We start from the raw sequence: 24,794 nt of genomic DNA, 5'->3' as shown, positions 1-24,794 counted from the left end.
GATGGAGAGGCACCATGCTCGTGGTGCTCAGCAGATAGCAATGATGATTCGGTGATAGTCAGTGATACAGTAAATTCTTTAGCGATTAGTCAGTACATATGTGTCAGTATTGGACTGGGGAGAACGAGCATCAGATCTGTGAATGCCAAGTGCTGTTTGGAGAATGGTTCTTTATGTGCAGTTGGGAGTTCTTCCAGGAGAAGGCGCCATCCTTCATCAGATGGCTGTGGGAGCCTCTGCCCTGCTGCCCGGCAGCTCTCCCTGCAGGCCCCTTGGCTTCTTGGTGACTGTCCCTCACTTCTCAGTCTCCTAGCTTCCTGTCACTCACCACCAACAAATGTTCTTGCCATTAAGACATAGGTGACCTAGTTCTAATCCAGTTCCTCATTTTCTACTTGAATTTTCTCCTTAACTATTTTTCATTTGCTTTCTGATTGACTTACCTAATGCCTTTTCAAACCTAAACTGCTTTGTGTCTTTGGGACCTTGAAATACACTTGTTTCTAAATTATGAATAATTGGTGCACTGGACTAATATATGTGTAATATGAACTTTATTCTCATTTTCCTATGATGCCAGTAATATACTCAGCTTGGTTTGTTGCTTAAGTTTGTGTCTCTGGCTATAAGATAGTATTTATTTTCACATATAACAGAGGTTTTATGATTTTTCTGTTCTCTTTTCTCTCCTCTGGGGAGTCCCTTCCCCTTTTCCTAAACTGTGGCCCCCGTGTGGCTGTGCCCCTCTCTCCTCCCCCACGCAGGATTCTACGGTCTGGATGAGTCTGACCTGGACAAGGTCTTCCACCTGCCCACCACCACGTTCATTGGAGGGCAGGAGTCCGCTCTTCCTCTGCGAGAGATCATCCGACGCCTGGAGGTGAGAAAGCTGGGCTGTTTCCCGAAAGCTCCAGGGAACTTGTGAAAACTTGTGGAAGCCTCCGAACTAAGTGGTTTTCTTTCCCTTGATCCTATATATTTTTTTTAATGTAAGGGAGGAAACTTTTTTTTTTTGCCATTTTATTGATGAAAATCCATGTTTTTGTATTTTTACAATCAACCATAAAAACAAAAGGCAGAATTTGCTTCTAAGACTTAAAAAAAATGTGTCCTAAAGCATTAGGTAAACAAAGACTGCTATTTGCAAGCCTGCTTGAATAGAAACACCTAGGGAAAGCCCTGGCCCACCCACAACCAATTGAGTCAGTTCTGGTTTTGGAGCCTGGAAATATGCATTTTTACAAATCTCCTAGAGATTGGGACACATAGCTGTGTTTGCAGGCGACTGCTTGAGTCTCCCTTTGTCCTGATCCGAGCATTTGAAAGGGGCAGAGAGCCCTGCTCAGCTCTCATTTCAGTCAGTGCCAGAGCCCAGGAGTTGGGCTCTTGTGGGACAGTTGGGCCTGTACTCTAGGGGTCCCAGCCATAGCACCCCTGTCCCCAGAGGGCCCCACGTCCAGGGCTCTTCCAAGAAAGCCTCCCATTCCAACTTGTGCTAGCATGGAATACCTCATTCTCATGGTTTACAGATATTGTGTAAAGTTACCCGACGATGGTGTGTTAGGTATGTTTACACGTGATATGTGCATATACTAGGCTGCCATGTGACCTGACAGAACTCAGTGTGGTCTTGGTCCCGTGACATAATAGTCAACTTGTAGCTCTTTGAAAATTTAGAACAAGTGCAATTTCTTGTCTTCTTAAGGTAGAGAAGTTAAGAGTCAGCACCTAAAACTCCCTGCCCTTCCCTTCTGGGGACTGAGCCAAGACAAGAAAGACAAAACATGATCCAGGAGCCCAGTAACTGTGTGTTCCAAGTTAATAGCTGAATTCATGTTGGTAATGATGGAAGCATACTGTTTTTGACCTAATAGTTTCCTTTGAGCTTTCAATTGTTCAGTAGTGGAAATATTGCCCCATCAGACATAAGTCAGGTGTAAGGAGCATGGGCGGGGTTCTCCTGCCTCAGTGTGTAAAGATGAGGAGGGAGCCCCCCTCCCCCCTCCCTTCCCTCTGCCTTTCCCTTCCTTCTCCCTCTTCCTCACCCCTCCTGTCTCCTTCCACCCCTTCCTTTCCTGTCTTCTAGGCTTGCAACTCAAACTTGGGTCCCAAGGAAGACTCATCCATTTTAAGCTCATGGAAGAAGGTTCCAGGTTCATGTTTACAAACTTTGTGTCTGGGCTGTGTTTTCTCAAGTGTGTTTGTGCAGAAATATGCCATCTTCTGCAGCTCAGTAGATCAGGGAGCTATACAGCTCAGGTGGAAGTGGTGATCCCCCCTGGCTCTGAAGTCAGGGTAGGCAGGCCCTCACACCCCATCCCTGGGCTTCTTGTATATCCAGTTTAGAAGTTCCCAGTTTATCATGTGAAGTATCATCAGGGAAATAGGGTTTGGGGTTAGTGAAAATACCTTAAACATTAAGGTCTTTCCCAGCTCCATTTCCTCTTTTCATCTCTTGGCTAGGGTGATAGCGAGAGTGTTGTGGTTGGCCTTTATTTGAGTTCAGGCAAATGTCCCTTTGTTTCATTATCACAGAGCTAAGGTGCAGAGGTGCTCACCCCTGCTCTAGAAGGCGGGAGTAAGAGAGCAGGGACCTGGTGTCAGGTCTGGGCCCACCACTGGGATCCCAGGCGCATCTTTACCCTACACCGTGCCGGCCAGTTTCCATGTTAGTTGTGAAAACCAAAGAGGGTCACAAACAGAACCACCAAGCAGAACCCAGCATGCTCAGTCAGCATGGCTGCTGCAAAGGCACGCAAGGGCATTTGTGGGCCCTAAAACTTACTGTTGGGTGTTTCCTGGTGGCTTAGTGGTTAGCCTTCAGCACTGTCACTACCGTGGCCACGGTTTGATCCCTGGTTGGAGAACTGAGATACCGCAAGCTGTGTGGCATGGCCAAAATATTAATTAAGATTTAGTGGCACATCAGGGCATATCTTCTTTAATTCCAACACTGATTGGGGTTTGCTCTTGGCCCCTCATTCTGAACCCAGGACAGCCAGCAGGTGATGAGGGGAGAGAAGTGCTGATTACTTGGCTCAGGAAGGCTGTGTGGGCCCCTCCAGATGGCTCCCCAGCAGGTGCCTCTGTCTGGTCAGTGTCAGAAGAGACGAGAGAGGGCCCTCAGTTCAGCCCAGTACCCTGCCAGAGACTGCTCAGCACAGTCCCCATGAGGGGTTCCCAGAGGGCTGCCTCTCTGACACTCGACTCTCCCGTGCCTTTCCTATTTTCTCTCACTCTGATTTCCTGGCATGCATACTGCCCAGGTCACCCTAGGCTTTCAACAGGACGCACGGCCTCCTTCCCAGCTGTGACATGTGAGTGGTGTCACGAAGTGCCTGCTCTGTTCAGGACCCTTTCTTTTGTATATGTGCAGTCATGCTTCTGTAGAACCTGATATCCCCAAGAGGAGTCAATTGTTAAAAGAAGAATGTAGAATTTGAAAGCCCGCTACAGTTAAGTGGCCTTTGAGCTGTGATATCCACCAGCGCCACAGGGCCTTTTTTTCTCACAGTGCTGGGCACAGTCTGACCTTGAGGTCAGAGAAGCTGCCTTGCCCAGCAGCTTCCTTGTCCCCGGGATGGTGATTCTGTCCTCCCACCATGAAAGGAGCATACCTTGACGCGGGGGTTCTCACTCTCCCCTCCCTGCCCACTAGGCTCCATGCTACGTGGAGGAAGCATTTCATGGCCAAGTTCAGAGTGAGAGGAGGTCGCGGGCCCAGGCCTGGTGCCCCAGGTCACGGATGCTAGCTCTGCTGCATCTGAAGTGGAGGCCACCTGTTCCTCCCAGCCTTCTGGCTAAGTGGACAGTCAACATACCTGGGTGACCATCCCCTTGATTGTGTGTTTGTGTGTGTGCATTAAATATAGATGGCCTACTGCCAGCACATTGGGGTAGAATTCATGTTCATCAATGACCTGGAGCAGTGCCAGTGGATCCGGCAGAAATTCGAGACACCTGGGGTCATGCAGTTCACCAATGAGGAGAAGCGGACCCTGCTGGCCCGGCTCGTGCGCTCCACCAGGTACAGGGCTGCACTGGTCCCGTCTGTGTGGTACACTCTGTTGATGGGGTTGGGTGGGTTTGGGGCATGGCCACAGCTCTGTGAGAGCAAGGTTGTCCCTGCTGACATGCCTCTTCAGGGTGGCTTAGTTTCTGTCCAGGTTTGAGGAGTTCCTGCAGCGGAAGTGGTCATCTGAGAAGCGCTTTGGTCTGGAAGGCTGCGAGGTACTGATTCCTGCCCTCAAGACCATCATTGACAAGTCCAGTGAGAACGGAGTGGACTACGTGATCATGGGGATGCCACACAGGTACCTGACCACCCTGTGAGCATCTGGAGCACAGAAGCGGGGCACTGGGCAAGCCTGGTATACAGTAACCCTAATCCCTGCCCCCAGACGACCATCGTCACAGCAACCCCTCATTGGGCAGTCACAGTCACACTTGAGGCCATAGGTGGTTGTAGACAGACATCTTGGCCTCATGACCGTGTTGGGATCACAGGTGAGGGAGGTTAACCTAGAGGGAAGGTGGCTTGGTGACACAAAGCAGAGACCTCAGCTTGAGGAGGCCGAGGATGGCGCATTCACTGCAGGCTGGCAGCATTCTCTGTTTTCTCCTTTTCTTCCTCCTACCTCGTCATGGCCTTGAATGCCAGGCAAGCAGAGGCCAAGTGTCCCCCCTCAGCTATCGTCTCAGCTCCTCTTGGGCTGCAGACTGAGGCACTGCCTGTACCTCAAGAAAGGGGATAAAACAGCATTGCCTGCTGCCCAGGGCCCAGCTCAGACCCTGCTCACTCCTATGTGTCCAGGGGGAGACTGAATGTGCTTGCGAACGTCATCAGGAAGGAGCTGGAGCAGATTTTCTGTCAGTTCGACTCAAAGCTGGAGGCAGCTGATGAGGTGAGATACCTGATTTCTTTTAGAAACTAGTGTAGCTCCAACCCACACGAGACCCTGACTTCATTTATTTCTCCAGAAGGACTTATGGGATCTAGGATCCTCTATACCACTCACAAAAAAAGGAAGTGGCCAGTGGCTGACCTCCCACAGAAAAGAGAGATGAGAGGCCTGGCAGCCCCCACAGTTCTCCCTGCCGGGGGTGGGGATGTGGCCCTCTAGTTGAGGGACCTCCTGCTTGTACCCTGGGTGGAGCCATTCTTGAAAAAGCCTTCCCATCCTTCTAGGAATGAGAGTTCTGGGTGTAGAAGTAACACAGGACAGGGCTGTCACAGAGGGTAAGCGTCTCCCTGCCTCGGTAAAAGCCTCACCGTTTGTGCCGGCAGGGCTCTGGAGATGTGAAGTACCACCTGGGCATGTATCACCGGCGGATCAACCGTGTGACCGACAGGAACATCACCCTGTCGCTGGTGGCAAACCCTTCCCACCTGGAGGCTGCCGATCCTGTGGTGATGGGCAAGACCAAAGCTGAGCAGTTTTACTGCGGGGACACTGAGGGGAAGAAGGTGAGACAATTGAGCTGGCCAGGGGCAGTCCTGAGGCCAGACAGTCCAGGACAGGCTCACAGCCACAGGCATGCCTCAGACCTCACATTTCCGAAATTGAACAAAATGTTCTGAGTGAACTTCCAAAGAGTAGCAATAGTAAACCAGTCCCAGTTACAGATACACTTCCTCCCAAGTTGTGACCACCAGGGCTAGGTGGGGAGTAGTTTGCTTTTGTTGTCATCACACCTGTGGAGAAGCTAATCTTGCAAAATAATCATGATGATCAAAGAGGTTTTGTCATTGAACAAGAGGAGAGGGTCTTAAGGAAGAGGTGTGGGTGAGCCTAAAGGAAGAATTGTGAAGCTGACAGATAGGAGGAGAGATGGCCCAGTCAGTATTAGGGTGGCACTGTTTAGAGATGGAGAACAGCTCGAGGTCTGGATTGTCCTAGTACAGAGGTGGAGAATAGCTCTAGGTTTGGATGGCCCTAGTACCAGCATTTTCCAGATATGTGATGGTGAGTGCTTAATATTGATTAGCCAGCCTGCTGGTATACAGAAATCCTCAATGGATTGTAACTGTCCTTGTTTGATCTCTAAGTATAAGTCTGTCTTTTACAAATTATATAGTTCTTACTATTGACAACCTCAAAGCCAAGCAATCAGGAAAATCAACTTTCTGTAGTGTCTGTGTGAGCATCCTGGGGCGTGTTTGAAGTCAGCATCACCACCGTGCTCTCAAGCATCTATTCTTCCTAGAAACAGGGTCACATGTGAGAAAGCTAATAGAACATACACATTGTGATGTAAAACTGCAGGTTAACTGGTAAGGAACTTCAGAAGAGGAATACATGGGTATGGAAGGAAGTGGAATGAAAAGCAGTCGAATCTTCTCATTGATAGAGCAGATAATTGTCATATTTAATTAAAGAAACAGCAGGACTTAGGTAGATGGGAAGAAAAGAATGTTCCCCAGAGATGAAAGATGGACAAAGATGGCGGCAGGTGGGGGAGGTGCTATGGGCAGAACAGGGAGGAAGTGGGTGGGAGGCAGCCTGGCCGAAGGATGCCCTGGTGAGCCTCAGACTTTTTAGAGGTGGAGCCAATTATTAGTTTACTAGGTTCTTTAATTCAAGACACTGTAACTCTATTCATACTGTGTTTGGATGGTTTGAGGGTAATGGGGTCCCAGCCGGAGGTGGCATTGGGAATAGGAAGTGGTTCCTGCACCACAGAGAAAGCTTATAGCCCGTGGGGAGGAAGTTGGGACATGAGAGTTACTTCCCTGGGCTTGGGAGCCTGGACGGTGCCACAGAAGCTCCAAACAGGCAGGAAGTGGCTTCCTGTGCAGCCCCCGAGGCCACCAGTGACACTGTGGTGGGGGAAGGATGGGGAGGAGAGCAACATCAGTGACTGGTACCTCCAGCATTTCTGCTGTCCATGGCTGGGACACTTGCCAAGGCTTTTGTGGCCGGGGAGGGGAACAAGATGGCAGAAAACATTACATGATATTCACATTCATAAATTATAGACACACAGCCATTCAGGCATCGCTTGATCAGAATGCTGGAAACACCCTGAAAAGTAATGAAATAACTAGACAAAAGCGATGGAGGATATCTAACATGCTTCAGATGATCACAGCAATCAATGCTGTGAGGCCAGGAGAGGCTGGTTAGCCCCATGTGGTCGCCAGGTGCTTGTCTGAGGGAGTGCCCGGTCTACAGGTGTGCCCTGCCCAGTGTGAATGGCCCATGCCCAGAGGCCCCCAGCCTTACCCTTCTCTCTGAACCCACCCTTGCCCTGCTCAGTGGATGGGTCAGACCCCACCAGTCCTCCACACTTGCCGTCCTTGCTACTCATCACAAACCTCTAGGCAATTACCTGATTTCTGTTAAACCCAGAATCCAGGAAGCTGGAGTATTTGTTACATAACCTTGAGTGTTTCAGAAAAAAAATATGTAATTTCTATAAATGTGGCCAAGGTTGTTCTGTAAGCTGGTGCAAGATTGAGCTTGACCCAGCTTGGCTCAGGGTTGGCCCTTGGGACGTTCATGTGGGAAAACAGCTCCCCAGTGCTGCAGGCAGAAAGGAGTAGGTAGGAGTATGATTTCAGCAGCCGGTAGCACGCTGGAGACTACAGGGACGACAGGTAGCCTGGCGAGTGGCCCAGTACAGCTTCACCAGAAGATCAAGAGAAATGGCGAGAGGATGGGGAGGCTAGCCTGAAGTGCCCAAAGGCAGGGGGCCAGGGTTGTATAGAGAAGGCTCTGCAGAGAAGCAGCCTGCACCCTGGTGATCAGGAGAGGCGCTGTGTCCCCCGGCTGTTTGGGACCTGGCAAAGCTTCCGTCCTCTGAGGTGGTCCCTGTCAAACCCAGCACTTGTGTCTATTTCTGCCTGTCCTAGAGAGCGCTCCTGCAGCCACCATGGCAGGACACATGGGGTCTGCTACAAAAAGAATCTAGATTTTGTCTCTGAAGAGCACATGGACCTTCCCTTCCTGGCGTGAGAACCAGGGAAGTGACAGGAGCTGAGGACACCCAGCAAGAGGGCATCAACGAGTAGGGGTGGTGGGGTCACGGGGGCACCAAGCCAGCAGGTAATGTAGAGGACAGTGCGAGTGAGTCTCACGGTGCAGGAGGTGTTTATAGATGTGGAAGGAGGAAGGCACAGAAAAAGGATTGGAATTGGAGGTGTTGTAGTTATACAGTGTATAAATTTAGAAATCTCTGTATGTGAACTGAGTATCCATTTTTTGGCTCTGGGCTGAAAGAGCCTAGAAGTGATGGTGTTCTAGTAGTGATGAGCACACAAATAGTCTTAAATGTGATCCTCCACTGAAGGAACCAGGCTCCTTAGAGAAATGTCCGATTCCAGGGCTGGGCAGGAGTCTGAGAAGCTCTTGTGCCAGAAAGCGGGGAGCCACCCCCACCATGAACCCTGGAGCCTGTTTAGACGGCATGGGGCTCCCACACCAAGTCCAGGACGATGTGAGTGTCAAAGTAACTACTGAAACTAGTCAGTTACAGCCCATTGAATACAACAGGAATCCGTGAGCACATATTAATACAAATAAAGGTTGAGCAGAGAACGCTATTACGTAACACGAGTGCATAAAGGTAGGGGTGACACCTGGCAGCATCTAGGAGGTGCCACAGAGGCTGCTGGGTGGGTGGGGGTGTGGTGAGGAGCAGGATGTAAAGGTTCTCCTCACTGTGCTGCTTACTGAGGAGAAATGGTGAGTTTAAAGGGAGAAACCTGGACAACTACCTGTCTGCATTCAAAAGGGGCAGGCCACCTCGGGTGTCCCAGGTGTGGCATGTGCCATTCCTGAGTCTGTTCACGAAGGACCGTTGGAGCCCAAGGCCTGTCCAGAATGTGGAGATGGGAGAGATAAGGGGCTGCTCCAGATCCGAGAAGCTGAAGAGGCGTGGTCCTGAGAGCACGTCTGCATGGGACCTGGGGAGGATGGGCTCTGGGCCAGCATTGCTTTCCTTATGAAAGGGCCCTGCGTGGTGGGTTCAGGGGCAGTGGGCATTGGCTTTGCAGATGGTGGTAGGGTGGTGGGTGTGCAGACATGGCGCGCACCACCTGGAACACATCACAGGGGAGAGGGGCTGGGAGGGGCCTGGGGGTCTTTGTGCTTTCCTGCCCTTTTCTTTCTAAGTTTTAAATGATCTCAAAATACATCATTTTGGGGCTTCTCTGGTGGCTCAGTGGTAAAGAATCCACTTGCAGTGCAGGAGACATGGGTTCGGTCCCTGGGCCGGGAATATCCCACATGCCGCAGAGCATTTAAGCCTGTGTGCCAACTACTGAGCCTATGCTCTAGAGCCCAGGAGCCATGACTGCTGAGCCCTTGTGCCATAGAGTCCGTGTTTTGCAACAAGAGAAGCCACCGCAGTGAAAAGCCCGTGCACCACAACTAGAAAGTCACTCCCACACAGCAGCAATGACCCAGCACAGCCAAAAACAAATACTACATCATTTTTTGAAAAGTGGATTATGACGTACTCTCCACGTGCCTTGTGGACACGGTGGTCAGGACCACGTCAGATTTGGGTTCTCCTTTGCCTGTCTGTAGGTCATGTCCATCCTTCTGCATGGGGACGCCGCATTTGCTGGCCAGGGCATCGTTTATGAGACCTTCCACCTGAGTGACCTGCCGTCTTACACGACTCATGGCACTGTCCACGTGGTCGTCAACAACCAGGTAACCTGGGTGGCCCTGGGATCTTTGCAGCAGAGAAGGCTAAGGAGGCCACATCAGCAGTTAGACTTTGTCCTGAGGCTTCTGTGCTCACGTCAGTCTTACTTAGAGGGACATCTTCTTATCATTTAGTACATTTTTTGTTTTCTGATTAATAAACTTGGACAAACAGGATACTTTCTTTAAAGTAGAGAGATGTTAATTATGCTGTTTTAAGAGCATGATATTATTTTAGAATATTTTCTACTAGACCCACAAGCATTTGGATGGCTTTTCTTTCTTAAGAAACTGGGGTTCTATATGCACAGTTTTACATCCACTTCTTATTTACTACAGTGTTTTCTCATGTCATTACATACTTTTAAAATATTAATTTTGATGACAATATACATTATAGGTTGTTTCATAAAACATATTGCTGTGTTGTTAGACTTTTAATTAAGATTCTCACTTTTCACAGTTTTAAATAATGCTTGTTGAACATTCTTATAAGTAAATATCTCTGTCCAACTCTAAAACATATAACATAGTTTATATCTGTTATTTCCTGTGCCATGCATCCAAGAGTTCATCTCACCAACTTGTGTGAACTTTGATATAACAGATACTTGAGTTCCTTTAAGTCCTGGCACTGTGTCAGGTAACAGGCAGAGAAAGGGCGCGTTCCCTGTCATTATAGAGCTTATCGTTCTGGGTGAGGGGGCAGGGGGCCTACCAGCTACTGGGTTAGCCTGCAGATGTTTCTCAGAGGATTTGACCTTTAGGTGGAAATGCAAGGTCAAGTAGGCAAATGTTAGGGGGCAGGAGCAAGTCAGGGAAGGGTCCCCTCTGTCCAAGGGAGGTGATGAGGCTGTCACATCTAAGGCTTCAGGGGTTTTTTTGAGAGAAAGCAGCCACCAGCTGCTTCTGCATGGCCCCCAAGAAAGAGGGTCTAACTCCAGATGTGTTGAGAGGCCCTCGGAGGACCAAAGCCAGGAAGTGACGAGACAGTTTGATTTATGAAGATGGTTTGTTGATATATGTGGAATGAGTTAGAGGAAGACAAATAGTTGCAACTGTCCCAGCAAGAAATAGACAGGAAGAAGGGAAAATTTAAACATGAAAGTAAATGTGGTAATCAGTACATAGTGAATGCCCAAGAACTTAAAGTGTACAATGTCAAATACAAACAAGACAAGGAGCATTAAGGATGAATGTAACACACAATATAACAGCTACTGCTTGTTGAGTGCCTACCATGTGCCAGACTAAATTAGTGACTTCATATCCTCTAACTTAAAGCATGATCCCTGTCTTACCCATGTGGTAGGTGCTATCATTCCCATTTTACACAGGAGAAAATTGAGCAGAGAGTTGAATAGCTTGCTTGAGAGTTGATACTTGAATTGCTTCTTTTAAAAAACAGTATTAGAAAAACGCCAAAGAAAGAGAAAGGTCTAAAAAACAATGCATCGCTGCACTGTGTTTTGTTCAGATGACCACCGACAGATAGTCTTTAGTCCTTGTTGGGTAGGAACTGAGTTGCCAGCAGCATGGTCTTCAGTCTGGAAACAGTAGAGCAAAGATTATTCAAAGGGATTGGAAGCCCCAAGACACAGGGAGGGTTTTTTTTCTTTGTTTGTTTGTTTTTAAGAGAAAAGTTTTTCTATATGTAGTCTCCAGAGTCAGATGAATTTCATCTCAGGAGATTTTTTTTTTTTTGGATTATATATTCTGATGGCAGAATCTATTTGGTAATCTCTTATGGATCCTGGCAAGCAGGAGAGGTGCCAAATACTTTTAAAATTTTGTCTAGGGGATTTCCCTGGCAGTCCAGTGGTTGAGACCCCACGCTTCCACTCCAGGGGGCACAAGTTCAGTCCCTGGTCGGGGAACTAAGATCCTGTAAGCCGTACAGTTCAGTCACAATATGTGTGTGTGTGTGTGTGTATCATGCTGCACAATTAATATCTCAATGAAACTGGAAGAAAGATGTAAATATGTAAAGCTGAAATAAATAATCATATGGAGGGGCATTGTGGGGATGCCCCCACAATGCTGCAGCAAGACTGGAAACCAAAACTTGTACCACTTCATCAGTAGGGAGCTGGTAAGTAATTTATGATAGATCTATACATGTGTCACAAAGCTTTAATGAATTAATACATATAAATCAGTATACATATACATAGAGTGTTTAGAATAGAGACTGGTGGTGCTAGTGGTAATGAACCCACCTGCCATTGCAGGAGACATAATAGACACAGGTTCCATCCTTGGGTTGGGAAGATCCCCTGGAGGAGGGCATGGCAACCCACTTCAGTATTCTTGCCTGGAGAATCCCATAGATAGAGGAGCTAGGTGGGCCACAGTCCGTGGGGTCGCAAAGAGTCAGACATGACTGAATTGACTTAGCACACACGCATAAATAAGCACTAATGTAAGTTAACAGCAACCACAGTGTAATAAAAGCCATGTGAAAGAATGGATCTGTTTATACTGTTGAAATCATCTGTAAGATATATTAAATGGGGGGGGGGGCGAAGTAGAGCAGAATGTGGAGTACAGCTCTATCTGTGTGTGCTTAAAGATACAGAAGTCAGTAACAGTGGCAGATATTGAGGAGGGCCTCTGGGGGACTGAGACCTCAAAACTTTGAAGCAGTTCACTTTCTGTGAGGTTCTAGCTATAACGTGCATGCTATGATTCCTATCTTACCTGGTGCCTACCCACATCTCCCTGTGGGGAGTCCCAGATAGACCATGGGATTGTGCATGGTCTCTGTAAGTGTTTTTCAGAATTCTCGCTGGTACATCATTTTTTAATGTTCTCATCGGTGTCTGGCTAGTTCTAATCTTTTCTTTAGTCAGTGTGATAAAGGAGTTTATGTAAAAGCAATTCATCATAAATAAAGAACTCTCAAACTTCTGTAAAAACCTACAGTTTTACTAATTTTTTTTTAGTCTTTCTGCTGGTTTTGGTACCATCTGTCATGATGTGGGGTCAGTTAAGAAGATCTGTAGCAGGAAAAGAGAGGCCTGCTTGGCTGAGGCTCTCATTTCTCTAAGAACACACCTAGGATTTCCCCTTCTACATTTTTCTCCTAAGGAAGCCATCAGATACAAACTATTTTTGTATAAGAATGTTTATCAAAACCAACGAGTCTTTGTATAAATTTTGGCAAAACTGTAGGAAACAGTATTACATAATCATTAAAATATTTAATATCCTGGTGAAACATTCGCAGTATGGTGAGTGAAAATGCAGGGCACCCTTGCTGCTGGGGAAGGCTGCATGGCCCAGCCACGTAGGAGAGTGCTTGAGGGTATTTGGGTGTAGAGCTCAGACCCTGTGGCTTAGTTTTCCCTTCCTAGGAGGACTGCAGATAACTCAAGTGTTTGCTGGAGAAAACCGGTGTAGAAATGTGTACAGTAACAGTGTATTAATCATAAGTTGGAAACAACATCCACCGACAGGAGAATGGATAAATGAACTGTGGTACCATTTAGTACTTAGATTTCACCAAGCTCTGCTAGGAAAGGAGAGGTCCATGTTTCAACCTGGATGAACCATGAATATAAATTTGAACAGAAAGCAAGTTGCAAAGAATCTGTACCACATAAAGAATATGCTACCATATGTAAGGTACAGAGAATGTATACCTCTATAGTTTAAAAGACATGGAGATACTCTTCCAAAATGTTTGTTATGAAAACCAAAAAAAGTAAGGAGCCTTCCAAATTAAGGGAGACCACAGAGAGGTGGTAACTAATGCACAATGAAGTGTTGGATTGAGTACTAGGCTGAGGCAGGAAAGACTGTATATCATTAGGACTATTGATGAAATGTGTATACTGAGGGGTCTTATAACAATATTCTATAATATTAAACTGCGTGAACTGAGAACTGTACCACGGCTGATAAGGCTGTGTCCATGTTTTAAGGACTAGGGACAGTCGTTTGGTCTACAACTTACCTGAAAATGGTTCAGAAAAAATGTGTGTGTGTGTGAGTGCGTGTGTGTAACGGAAAGAGTGTATATAATAAAAGGGGCAAAATGGGAATCATTGTTGAATCTGAATAAAGAATCTGGGAGTTCTCTGTAGCTTCCAACTTTTTCATGAACTGGAAATGATATCAGTAAGCCTTTTTAATTTTAATAATCAGTAAGCCTAAGAAGGGGCTTCCCTGGTGACTCAGTGGTAAAGAATCCACCTGCAATGCAGGAGACTCGAGTTACAGTCCTGGGTTGGGAAGATCCCCTGGAGAAGGAAATGGCAATCCACTCCTGTTACTCTTGCCTGGAGAATTCCATGGTCAGAGGAGCCTAGCGGGCTACTGTCCGTGGGGTTGCAAAGAGTTGGATGCGACTTAGCAACTAAACATCAACAACAAACCTAAGATATCTATATATTGTTTACCGACATATGGAATACATATAGCAACATGTGGAAACTATGTCCTCTACTTTCAGGGCCATGTAGTATCATACTTTTTGGATGTTTGAATTAGTTCATAAAAACAAGTTTTAAATGCAGATTATAAAATTACAAATATATGATTAAGTTTTAATGTATCTAAGTGATGAGACCTTTAAATTTTCTTTTCAAAGAAAAAATACTCATGTTAATGAACAGAGTACAAAATTACAGCAATAGTAGGATCTGAAATTTTATATTTATATTGATATGTGTATGCATGCAAAGAAAACATCTAGAAAGGAAGGCATCAAGATATTTACACTGAAACTGGTAGAATATAGATGATTTTAATTTTTCATACTCTCTTCCAAACTCTATTCAACAGGTATGAATTTTGTTACCAGAATAGGAAAAAAGAAAAAAATTTTTTTAAATAGCCCTTTAGGGACTGTCTCAAGAGTAGGCCACATGCAGTCAAGTGACCTCCAGCAGGTGGCCTTCGGCTCTGCCCTGTCTGCCATTAGCCCCACCCTCACCCTCAGACATATCCACTCTCGCCCCAGCCCTGTCCCCACCCTGCCATTGACCTGGGGGTAGACTTGCCCTGGCCCACCCTACTTCTGTCCCGATAATGCTTAGCAGTGTGCCAAGCCCCCTGGCCAAGCTGCCTATCCCTTGCAGATCGGCTTCACCACAGACCCGCGCATGGCGCGCTCCTCACCCTACCCCACTGATGTGGCCCGAGTGGTGAATGCCCCTATCTTCCACGTGAACTCGGATGACCCAGAGGCAGTCATGTATGTGTGCAAAGTTGCAGCCGAGTGGAGGAGCACCTTCCACAAGGATGTGGTGGTGGACCTGGTGAGTGACCTTAGCCTGTGTCCTGGAGAGAGGGGTTAGGGCTCCCTAGGGCCAGGGGACACCTCCCTTCCCCTCCCGAGAGCTCCTGTGTCTTTGGCTTGGTTGCCCCAATCTGGGCAAGAAGGTAATTGGGGTCCTGTCCCAAGATAGTCCCAGGTCATTCTTGTTTCATCGGGGGACAGTCAAAGCAACTCTAGTGTGTGAAGGAGAGGGAGATAGGACCCTAATTCTAGAGGAGGTCAACTGAGGTGTCAACTAGGAGAAATGGGACAGGTCCTCATAGGTCCTGGGTCCTGACCGACATGGTCCCTGATGCTGGGGTCTCCCGGTGTGCCCAGGTGTGTTACCGGCGCAACGGCCACAACGAGATGGATGAGCCCATGTTCACCCAGCCGCTGATGTACAAGCAGATCCGCAAACAGAAGCCCGTGCTACAGAAGTATGCAGAGTTGCTGGTGTCGCAGGGTGTGGTCAATCAGCCTGAGTACGAGGTGCGTACCTGGCTCTGTCCTCGTGGGTCTTTCCGGAGCCAAGGGGGGATACAGAAGACCCACCACAGGGCCAGTGCTCACTTCTGCAGAGCACTTAGGATCCAATTGAGAACGTGTGAAATATTTACAACTACAGCATTTTAGCACATAACCTGGAAGGTCCAGGCTACTGAGGAGTTAGTTCCATGAGGGAGGTGGGACCTGAGAGGACTTCACCTTGGCCTCTGAGGCTCACGGAGCCCAGTGCAGAGGGGTGAGGGGGTGAGAGGGTGGTGAGGGACCCAGCTCAGTAAAAGGCCTTCTGCGAGCTGATCTCTCTGGCTGGTCATGAGAGGAAAGGCCCATGCAGAGTGATGGAGAAAGATGAGCAGTGCAGGTCCTGAGCACGCAGAGTCAGGGGCCTGTGAGTGAGGCTGGTGCTGGGATCAGGGCAGGTGCCAAGATGGCACTCAGGCTCAGTCCTCCTGGGGCTGTGCTCAGAGCCCGAGAACTGGACCAGTTCATCAGGAAGACTGGAGGGAGGGTGAGCAGGACCCACAGCCCGCAGTGGACAAGGAGCCGCTGGGACGGAAACACTACCAGGCTTCCCACAGATCTCCCAGAGGTGATGCGTGTTGGGAGGAGAAGCCAGGGGTCCGTGGGGTCTGAGGGACTCTGCACCGGGAAGGTGCTGGTGTGCCCTGGCTCGGTGTGTGCTGGCTGGGTGCCCGGCATGCCCTGTGCAGGGCAGTGCTGACGGCTGCATTGTGCCCGATCCTCTAGGAGGAGATCTCCAAGTATGACAAGATCTGTGAGGAGGCCTTCACCAGGTCCAAGGACGAAAAGATCTTGCACATCAAGCACTGGCTGGACTCCCCCTGGCCTGGTGAGTGAGGCACGCCACCGGTGAACCCCTTCCGCCCACACCCCATGGGTCCCAGAATCGGACCCCCGACTGCCGCTCTCAAGGGAAGAAGATCTCGGCCACCTCTCAGCAGCATTTCACACATCCAAGGTTCCTTATGTCAGCCTGCCCTTTCTGCCCCAGGCTTCTTCACCCTGGACGGGCAGCCGAGGAGCATGACCTGCCCCTCCACGGGCCTGACGGAGGACATTCTCACACACATTGGGAACGTGGCCAGCTCCGTGCCTGTGGAGGATTTCACCATTCACGGAGGTGAGGGTGCCCTGCCCCGCCCCGCCTCGGCCAGCACTCAGGCCTTCAGAAGTAGTGCTGACTCCCTTCTGGCCTGAGACTGGTCCCCGTCTGGCTCAGGTTCCTGCCTCGTTCAAGGCCGTGCAAGGGTGGTTGGATGAGGGTAGCCTGTCTCCTCACCCCTGCCCCGGCATGGTCCTCAGCCAGCAGAGCAGTGGATGAAGGCATGGGATGTCACAGCCTCCCTGGTCTGCCACTCTTCTGGCAACTCTGGATCCCAGAAGCTGGGCCCGCAGGGAGCTCTTGTCCTAAGAGGGTGTTCGGGGCAGCTGGTGAACACCGTCTGTCTCTGCAGGGCTGAGCCGGATCCTGAAGACCCGTGGGGAGCTGGTGAAGAACAGGACTGTGGACTGGGCTCTGGCGGAGTACATGGCTTTTGGCTCCCTACTGAAGGAGGGCATCCATATCCGGCTGAGCGGCCAGGATGTGGAGCGGGGCACTTTTAGGTAATGGCCTTGGTGTTCTTGTGGGCCCTTCAGAGCGGAGGAGATGCAAAAGAAGGGCTGTGGTGTTTGTCTTCCAGATGAAAATCACTGCCAGGAAGCAGTCATTAGATCCCATTGTCTCAGGCCCAGAAGCACCCTATTCCTGCTCTGATTAGATGCTTTTGTTAAGAATGAGGCTTTGTGCCCCCAGCAGCGGCTGTGCGTGGGGTCTAGTCTGAGCCGCGTGCAGGGCCAGCTCCTGCCTGCTAATCTGTGCTGTTCTGCCGCAGCCATCGCCACCATGTCCTGCACGACCAGAACGTGGACAAGAGAACCTGCATCCCCATGAACCACCTCTGGCCCAACCAGGCCCCCTACACCGTGTGCAACAGCTCACTGTCCGAGTACGGGGTCCTGGGTGAGCACTAGGGCCCGCGAGGCCCTCCTCCCTGTCCTCCCCAGCCACCCTCTCCCCACTGCTTCCCCAACCACCCCCTCCTCCCCACCTCCCCTTCCCACCCACCAGCTGACTGCTGTCCGGTCTCCTCCCTTCCTCCTGCTCTGCAGGCTTTGAGCTGGGTTTTGCCATGGCCAGTCCTAACGCCCTGGTCCTCTGGGAGGCCCAGTTTGGTGACTTCCATAACACGGCCCAGTGCATCATCGACCAGTTCATCTGCCCGGGACAAGCCAAGTGGGTGCGGCAGAACGGCATCGTGCTGCTGCTGCCCCACGGCATGGAGGGCATGGTGAGCCCCCCACCCCTTCCCTGGCAGACCTAGGAAGGGCCTGCCTGGGACCCTGGTCCCGAGACTGGCACGGTGCAGGCTCTGCTGGTGTTCCCCACCTCCTTGGAGGCAAGAGGCAGGTTCTGCTCAGTTCTGGATAAGAAGTGGGGGTGTGGCTGGGGCCCGCTCAGCTTCAGGCAGTCCCCGTGCTCTCCCTCTCTCCTCCCCCAGGCCCTGTGAGGGGTTTTCTTAACACTCCAGTTTGGAAGTCATGAGGAGCCAGGAGTACTCGGCCCTGTCCTGATGTGGAAACTCCTCCTCCACTCCATAGGCAGGAGGAGAAGGAATTAAACTGTTGGCAGGAAAGAGATAACTTGGTGTTTTTCAGACCAGAAATGAGCAAGTTGGTTAAGGAAGAGAAGTACTGAATGCAGCTGTCAGAATGGAGGAAGCTCCTGATTTGTAACTTGTGTGTCTGGTTCCAGGGCCCGGAACATTCCTCCGCCAGGCCAGAGAGGTTCCTGCAGATGTGCAATGATGATCCAGACGTCCTGCCGGTAAGTAGCCACCACCTGGGCATCTGTGGGCACCTCTGAAGGTACCACTGATCTGTCCCTCTCAGGAGTCATAGGTGGGCCCAAGCCTGCTTGTGTCCTGGAAATGAGAGGCCTCTTCAGAGCATAGAAGACAGTACCAGGCTGCTTCCTGCAGCAGAAGCTTTTAGGAGTAATACTGTCTGTGTTTTGATTCAGGCAAGTTATTTATTGCAGCTTTCATGATCTTAGTTCCCTGGCCAGGGATTGAACCTGCGCGCTCGGGAGTGACAGCTCAGAGTCCTAACCACTGGACCGCCAGGGAGTTCCCCAAGGAGACATTTTAGAGGAAAGAACTCTGGGGTGATTTTAGTGAAACTTCAAGAGCTGAGAGGAAATTACTGGGAGTCAGTTTCTAAGGAAAATCTGAATTGGTTTTAGCTAGACCCTGTGTCTGTCCTAGGCCAGGCAGTAGTTTTCAGAGACATAGGGATAAATGTGGGACTGAGAATTCCATTCAGAGCTTAGAGCTGGCTGGCTGAGCTCTGTCTGTGTCCCCTTTGCATGCATCTCAGAGGGAGCTGAGGTGCCTAAGGCTGGGACCCGGGGCCTTCTGAAGCTGTCTGCCTCAGTGCCTCCCACAGCAGGGTGCTTAGAGCCATTGGGCCTCTGGCCTTCTACCTCTTTGCTATAGGACCTTAAGGAAGCCAACTTTGACATAAATCAGCTGTATGATTGCAACTGGGTTGTTGTCAACTGCTCTACCCCTGGCAACTTCTTCCACGTGCTACGTCGCCAGATTCTCCTGCCCTTCCGGAAGCCGGTCAGTTGGGGGTGTCCCTGCTCAGAGAGGCCTGGCCTGAGGACTCCAGGGCCCCAGCCCAATGGGAGGATGAACATGTGAGCGGGTGGTTGTAGGTAGTGTGTTGAGCTTGGAGGAGAGGTGAGCCCCACCTCGGGGGCCAAGGAACAGAGGGTCCTCAGGAAGCAGGCTCCTGGGCAGGGTGTTGAAGGGTGAGTGGGCGTGTGTGTGAAGGGTCCAAGGGGAGAATGCTTCCTGCTGCTGCCGGTAACCGTGCAGGGCCGGTCAGGCCCATGGAGCAGGGCAGCCCTGGCCACAGGCAGGGACACCCAGGAAAGGCTCGGGTGTCTTTCCCAGGTATAGGGTAGCGGTGCCAAGGCTTCTGAGCAGACTGGGGCGGGCCCTGGAGGAGAGGGTGCCTAGCTGAGCAGAGCCCAACATCTCAGGGCACAGGAGGAGAGCCCAGGGGCAAACAGCATCATCCTGTTTCCTCTTTTCGCCTCAGACCTGCGCTCCTCCTGACTATAGAGCCAGGAGGGCAGCAGGAGGGCCTGCTCTGGAGATGGGCCTGGGCAGCCCCTTGCTGCCCTCCTTCTGGAATACTTAGAACCTGGTCTGTCATGAGCCTGTGCTTCTGTGTTTCAGCTCATCATCTTCACCCCGAAGTCCCTGCTGCGGCACCCCGAGGCCAGGTCCAACTTTGACGAGATGCTTCCAGGTAGGCGTGAGGGGGCTGGGCATTTGGAGGGGGTCTTAACTGCTGCTGTGTTAGGGGGCTTGTCAGTCTCACTGTGGTCCTTGCCACATTTTTGGTTCTTGGGTAAAGACCACTGAACACGACAGCCAGGGTGTCAGAGCTTGTGTGCAGATTGGTCCAACAGCATGTCTTCTCTTGTCCCACCAGGATCCACAGCCTTTGCTGGGTGCATCCCTAGGACTCTTTTAGAGGCAGTGAAATGAGTCCGAGGTTAGAGTACACCCTGCTGCCTGACCACTGCTCCCGGGGGCTGACAGCAGCCAGGGACAGAGGAGAGGCACTGGGTGGGTAGGGCCTGCCACATAACACCCAGCTCAGTGGGGTGAGGTGAGGCCCACAGCATTGCAGTGTCACCCGGACAGCAGACAGGCGCTGGCAGCACGCAGCAGCCCTGCACATCCCCACTTGCTGCCAGCCATGGAGCCCCCTTTAGTTTTCTATCATGGTAAATCCTGTCTTTGGTTTTTTCCCTTTTATTTTTATTATTATTATGGTGAAATATGCATTATATAAAATTTACCATCTTAGCCACTTGTAAGTGTACAGTTCAGTGGCATTAATAAACACATTCACCGGACTTCCTTGGTAGTCCAGTGGTTAAGATGCAGCACTTCCACTGCACGAGGCACGGGTTTGATCCCTGGTTGAAGAAAAGCAACTTCCCCATCACCCCTTCTCCCCAGCCTCTGGCACCCACCATTCTGCCTTCTGTCTCTATAGGTTTGACTCCTCTAGGAACTGCATATAAGTGGAATTGTATAATATTTGTCTTTATGTGACTAGCTTATGATATCCTCAGGGTTCATCCATGTTGTAGCATGTGTCAGAATTTCCTTCTTTTTTAAAGCTGAATAGTATTCTATTGTATGTATATGGTATATACACTTTTTGTTTGTTCATCTGTCAGTGGACACTTGGGTGGCCTCCACATTTTAGCCATTGGGAATAATGCTACAATGAACATGGGTGTACCAATCTTTCTTCAAGACCTTGCTTTTGATTCCTTTGGATATATACCAAGAAGCAGAATTGCTGGGTCATATGGTAACTCTTGTAGTGTAACATACCGTTTTCCATAGTGGTTCCCAAGAGTGCACAAGGTTCTAGTTTCTCTGCATGGCTTGCCAACACTAGTACTGTTTTGTTTCTGTCTTTATTTTGCAATAGCCATCCTTGTGACCATGAAGTAGTATCTCATTGCAATTTTGATTTTCATTTCCCTAATGATTAGTGATGTTGAGCGTCTTTTCATGTGCATACTGGCCATCTGTATGTTGTCTTTAGAGAAATGTCGTACATCCTTGCCCATTTTTTAATTAGTTTGCTTATTTTGTTGTTGAGTTGTGAGATTTCTCTCCATTTACTGGATATAGATGCCTTATCAGATATATGACTTGCAACTATTTTCTCCCAACTGTGTTGTCTTCTGATGTACAAACTTTAATTTTTATAAAGTCCACTTTTTCTATTTTTTTCTTAAGAAATCCTTGTCAAATTCAGTGTTTAAGTTTTATAGTTTCAGCTCTTGGTCTGCCTTTAATCCATTTTGAGTCAATGTTTCTGTGTGGTATAAGGACCTAGCTTCATTTGCATATGGGTATCCAGTTTTCCCAGCACCATTTGTTGAAGAGACTGTCCTTTCCCCATTGGATGTTATTGGTTCTCTTGTCAAAATCATCTGACCATATACGTAAAGTTTTATTTCTGAACTCTCTTTTCCTCCATTGGTCTGTATATCTGTCTTTGTGCCAATACCACGCTCTGATATTGTAGCTTTGTAATAAGTTTTGAAATCAGGAAACATGAGTCCTCCAACTTTGTTTTTCTTTTTCAAGATAGTTTTGACTATTTAGGATCCTTTGGGATACCATGAATCTTAGGATGGATTTTATTTCTGCAAAAAAAGTCCATGTCCTTGGGATTTTGATAAGGATTGCATTGAATCTATAGATTGCTTTGGTCGTATTAACATCGTGACAGTGTTAAGTCTTCCAGTCCATGAACACAAATGACTTTCCATTTATTGGTATCTTTAACTTCTTTCAGTAATGTTCTGTAGTTTTCAGTGTACAAGTTTTTCATTTTCTTGGTTAAGTTTATTCCTAAGTGATTTTATTTATTTAATGCTATTTCAAATAGGATTTTTTTCTTTTTTTAACTTTCGGATTGTTCATATAAATACAACTAAATTCTGAGTGTTAATTTCCTATCCTGTAATTCTGCTGAATTCATCTATTAGTTTTAACAAGTGTGTGTGTGTGTGTGTGTAATCTTTAGGGGTTTCTACATATAAAACAGATGATTTTACTTATTCCTTTCCAATTTAGATATCTTTTATTTCTTTTTCTTGCCTAATTGCCCTGGCTAGAATTCCAGTGTTATGTTGAATAGAAGTGGTGAGAACGGACATTCTTGCCTTGTTTGTGATCTTAAAGACAATGCTTTCAGTCTTTCACCAATGAGTATGATGTTCACAGTGGGTGTCTCATATCTGGCCTTTTTTTGTGTGTGAAGGTAGTTTCCTTCTAATCCTAGCATTTGCATGTGTAGCATGAATGTGAGCATGTCCTGTGCTGCATATGTGTCGCTAAGTGAACCCCTCATTTTGAATGCAGCTTTCTGAAGTCAGCCTTGTTCCCAGAGGGATGGTTCAGGCCATGAGCATCTGAATATTTGCTCCAGTTTCCAATGTGGAAAGTTTTGGTGTTTGTAAACTCAGGAGGAGTCTGAGCAGAGCGGTCATGGGGTGCTCTACTAGTCCTAGCTGTCCCCCAAGTCTGAGGCAGACCATTCTGAAGAATGAACTGATGTCACTTGTTTTCCAAGGCTGTTAGGCTACCGTGCCTGTTAGGCTCTCTCAGTGTGGATTAATACAAGGACATCACAGGCTGGTGGGACGGGCAGCGTCCTAACCCTCAGAAACCCTGTGTTCTGGTGTCAGTCATGGTACAGCCCCACCTCACGGAGGGAAGGCCCTAGACACCCTCAGCCAAGTCCTGAGCAAATCCCCTGGCCATGGGGATTCTCTCGTAGGAACCCACTTCCAGCGGGTGATCCCAGAAGATGGCCCTGCAGCACAGAACCCAGGAAACGTCAAGAGACTTCTCTTCTGTACCGGCAAAGTGTACTATGACCTCACCCGAGAGCGCAAAGCGCGGGACATGGTGGAGCAGGTGGCCATCACCAGGATCGAGCAGGTGAGGGCGCGTGGTTCTCGGACCTGCTGGCGGCCCTCCTCCAGGCGTCTGGGCCCTCAAGCTCTCCCAGAGGTTCTGGTATAGGCATCTTTTAGGGGTCACTGCGCTCCCCGCTGGGGCCACCAGCCTTGCCCGTCACTCTGAGCATCGCCTCCTGACAGGAGCTTCTCTCTCTCCCCCCAGCTGTCGCCTTTCCCCTTCGACCTCCTGCTGCAGGAGGTCCAGAAGTACCCCAACGCTGAGCTGGCCTGGTGCCAGGAGGAGCACAAGAACCAAGGCTACTACGACTACGTGAAGCCCAGGCTGCGAACCACCATCAGCCGCGCCAAGCCTGTGTGGTAGGGACGCGGGCAGTTAGCTGGGGCCGCGAGTTAGCTGGTGATGAGCCCCGGCCCCCTCAGTGGCCCTCACCCTCACTGTCGCCGCCCTCAGGTACGCTGGCCGGGACCCAGCAGCAGCTCCAGCCACCGGCAACAAGAAGACCCACCTCACGGAGCTGCAGCGCCTCCTGGACACAGCCTTCGACCTGGACGCCTTCAAGAACTTCTCGTAGATGCTGCCTGGGCTGCTTGGGCCGCCCTGCACCTCACGACTGCCCCTTGCTTCCAACTAAAGCATCGTGCCTCCGCACTGCCCGCACCTGTGCCCATCCTTCCCGCACACGCCCTGTGCTCACTTAGGAACTAGGCTGTTGCCCCCTCCTGTGCTTGGCTGCCCCCCCAAGCCAGATACCCGCCGGGCTCTACAACTTCTGTCCAGCTGAGCAGCCTTCATGGAGACAGTGGGGAGCGGGAGGAGGAGAGGGAAGCCCCTGCAGGTGTCCTGGGAGGGACAGGTCTGCCCCCACCCCATCCCCCCAGCTCACCCCTACAGGACCGGCCTCATGTGGCATCCCCCTATGCCAGCAGTCCTGGTCACCCAGCAAGGGGTTCCCACACCTGGACAAGGGTGGCCTCCTCTCCCCAAGCTGAGCCCCCCACCCCCTCACAGGAGCCATCACTGTCTGAGGGTTTGTGGGGTGGGTGGGCTCTGGCAGGACCCTCACCATGCGGTGGACCAAGGGCACTGCTGCGGGACGGCTGCTGGGAGATGGCCCAAGACTGACCTGGCACAGAGCGGGAGGGTCCACTCTGCAGTGACCACTTCAACCGCTCCCGAGGGTCCCGGCCGTGTGCAGGGCCATGCACACTCCACCACCTGGGGCTGGGTGTGGCCAGTAAGTGCCGCTCAGATCCGGGGTGCCGGCTGCTCCTCTGGTCCTGCTCTCCCTTCACCTCCAAACCACCTCCTTTCCTCTTCCCTTCAACGCGATGGAGACTCCGAAGCATTCTTCTCTCTGCTGTGCCAAAGCTGGTCAGAGGGGGAGAGGAGGGTCAGGAGTGAGGGGCAGCACACGGCCAAGGGGCCAGCTCCTCTGACCCGTCACAGGGACAAATCTGATTTATTTATTTTGGTTAAAAAAAAGTAACAAGAACAACTTTGCATTGCATTTGGCTTGACCCATAAAAACTGAGTTCTCCTTGAGCCTGTGTATGGTGTCGTTCTTTCTGCTTCGCCGTCTCCTCCAAGGAAAAGGCTACCCCAGCATCTCTGCCTGCCTGGGAAGCGGCTGTCCTCCCTGCTGCGCTTGGGTGGACCTCCTCCCTCCCGACCACCTCCCTGTGGTTGCCAGCAGCACCAGGTGATTGGCCACTGTCGTCCTCCTCACCTGGCCTCTCCATCCTTATCATTGCAGATTGTGTCTGATGC

At 49.9% G+C, this 24,794-nt stretch overlaps 1 protein-coding gene across 4 annotated transcripts in view; it reads left to right on the top strand.

Annotated features, from left to right (window-relative positions):
- OGDH (oxoglutarate dehydrogenase) overlaps positions 1-24,569 on the top strand; it is a 67,322-nt gene extending 42,753 nt beyond the window's left edge. For all 4 annotated transcript variants that reach the window (XM_043463462.1, XM_043463464.1, XM_043463465.1 and 1 more), the window contains 19 exons: positions 765-880; positions 3,873-4,027; positions 4,167-4,313; positions 4,814-4,904; positions 5,288-5,467; positions 9,534-9,662; positions 14,741-14,920; positions 15,259-15,411; positions 16,174-16,276; positions 16,439-16,567; positions 16,902-17,052; positions 17,322-17,449; positions 17,599-17,777; positions 18,242-18,313; positions 18,984-19,112; positions 19,737-19,809; positions 22,882-23,045; positions 23,229-23,383; positions 23,478-24,569. In XM_043463462.1, coding sequence (XP_043319397.1) covers positions 765-880; positions 3,873-4,027; positions 4,167-4,313; positions 4,814-4,904; positions 5,288-5,467; positions 9,534-9,662; positions 14,741-14,920; positions 15,259-15,411; positions 16,174-16,276; positions 16,439-16,567; positions 16,902-17,052; positions 17,322-17,449; positions 17,599-17,777; positions 18,242-18,313; positions 18,984-19,112; positions 19,737-19,809; positions 22,882-23,045; positions 23,229-23,383; positions 23,478-23,598 — 2,555 coding nt within the window. In that variant the 3' untranslated portion in view covers positions 23,599-24,569. The remainder of the gene's footprint in view (positions 1-764; positions 881-3,872; positions 4,028-4,166; positions 4,314-4,813; positions 4,905-5,287; positions 5,468-9,533; positions 9,663-14,740; positions 14,921-15,258; positions 15,412-16,173; positions 16,277-16,438; positions 16,568-16,901; positions 17,053-17,321; positions 17,450-17,598; positions 17,778-18,241; positions 18,314-18,983; positions 19,113-19,736; positions 19,810-22,881; positions 23,046-23,228; positions 23,384-23,477) is intronic.
- The last annotated feature ends 225 nt before the right edge of the window (positions 24,570-24,794 follow it).

This window comes from Cervus canadensis, chromosome 3, assembly GCF_019320065.1.
Source record: "Cervus canadensis isolate Bull #8, Minnesota chromosome 3, ASM1932006v1, whole genome shotgun sequence".
NCBI lineage: Eukaryota > Metazoa > Chordata > Mammalia > Artiodactyla > Cervidae > Cervus > Cervus canadensis.
The sequence above is the reverse complement of the archived record's forward strand: the minus strand, read 5'-3'. Positions and strand labels throughout refer to the sequence as shown.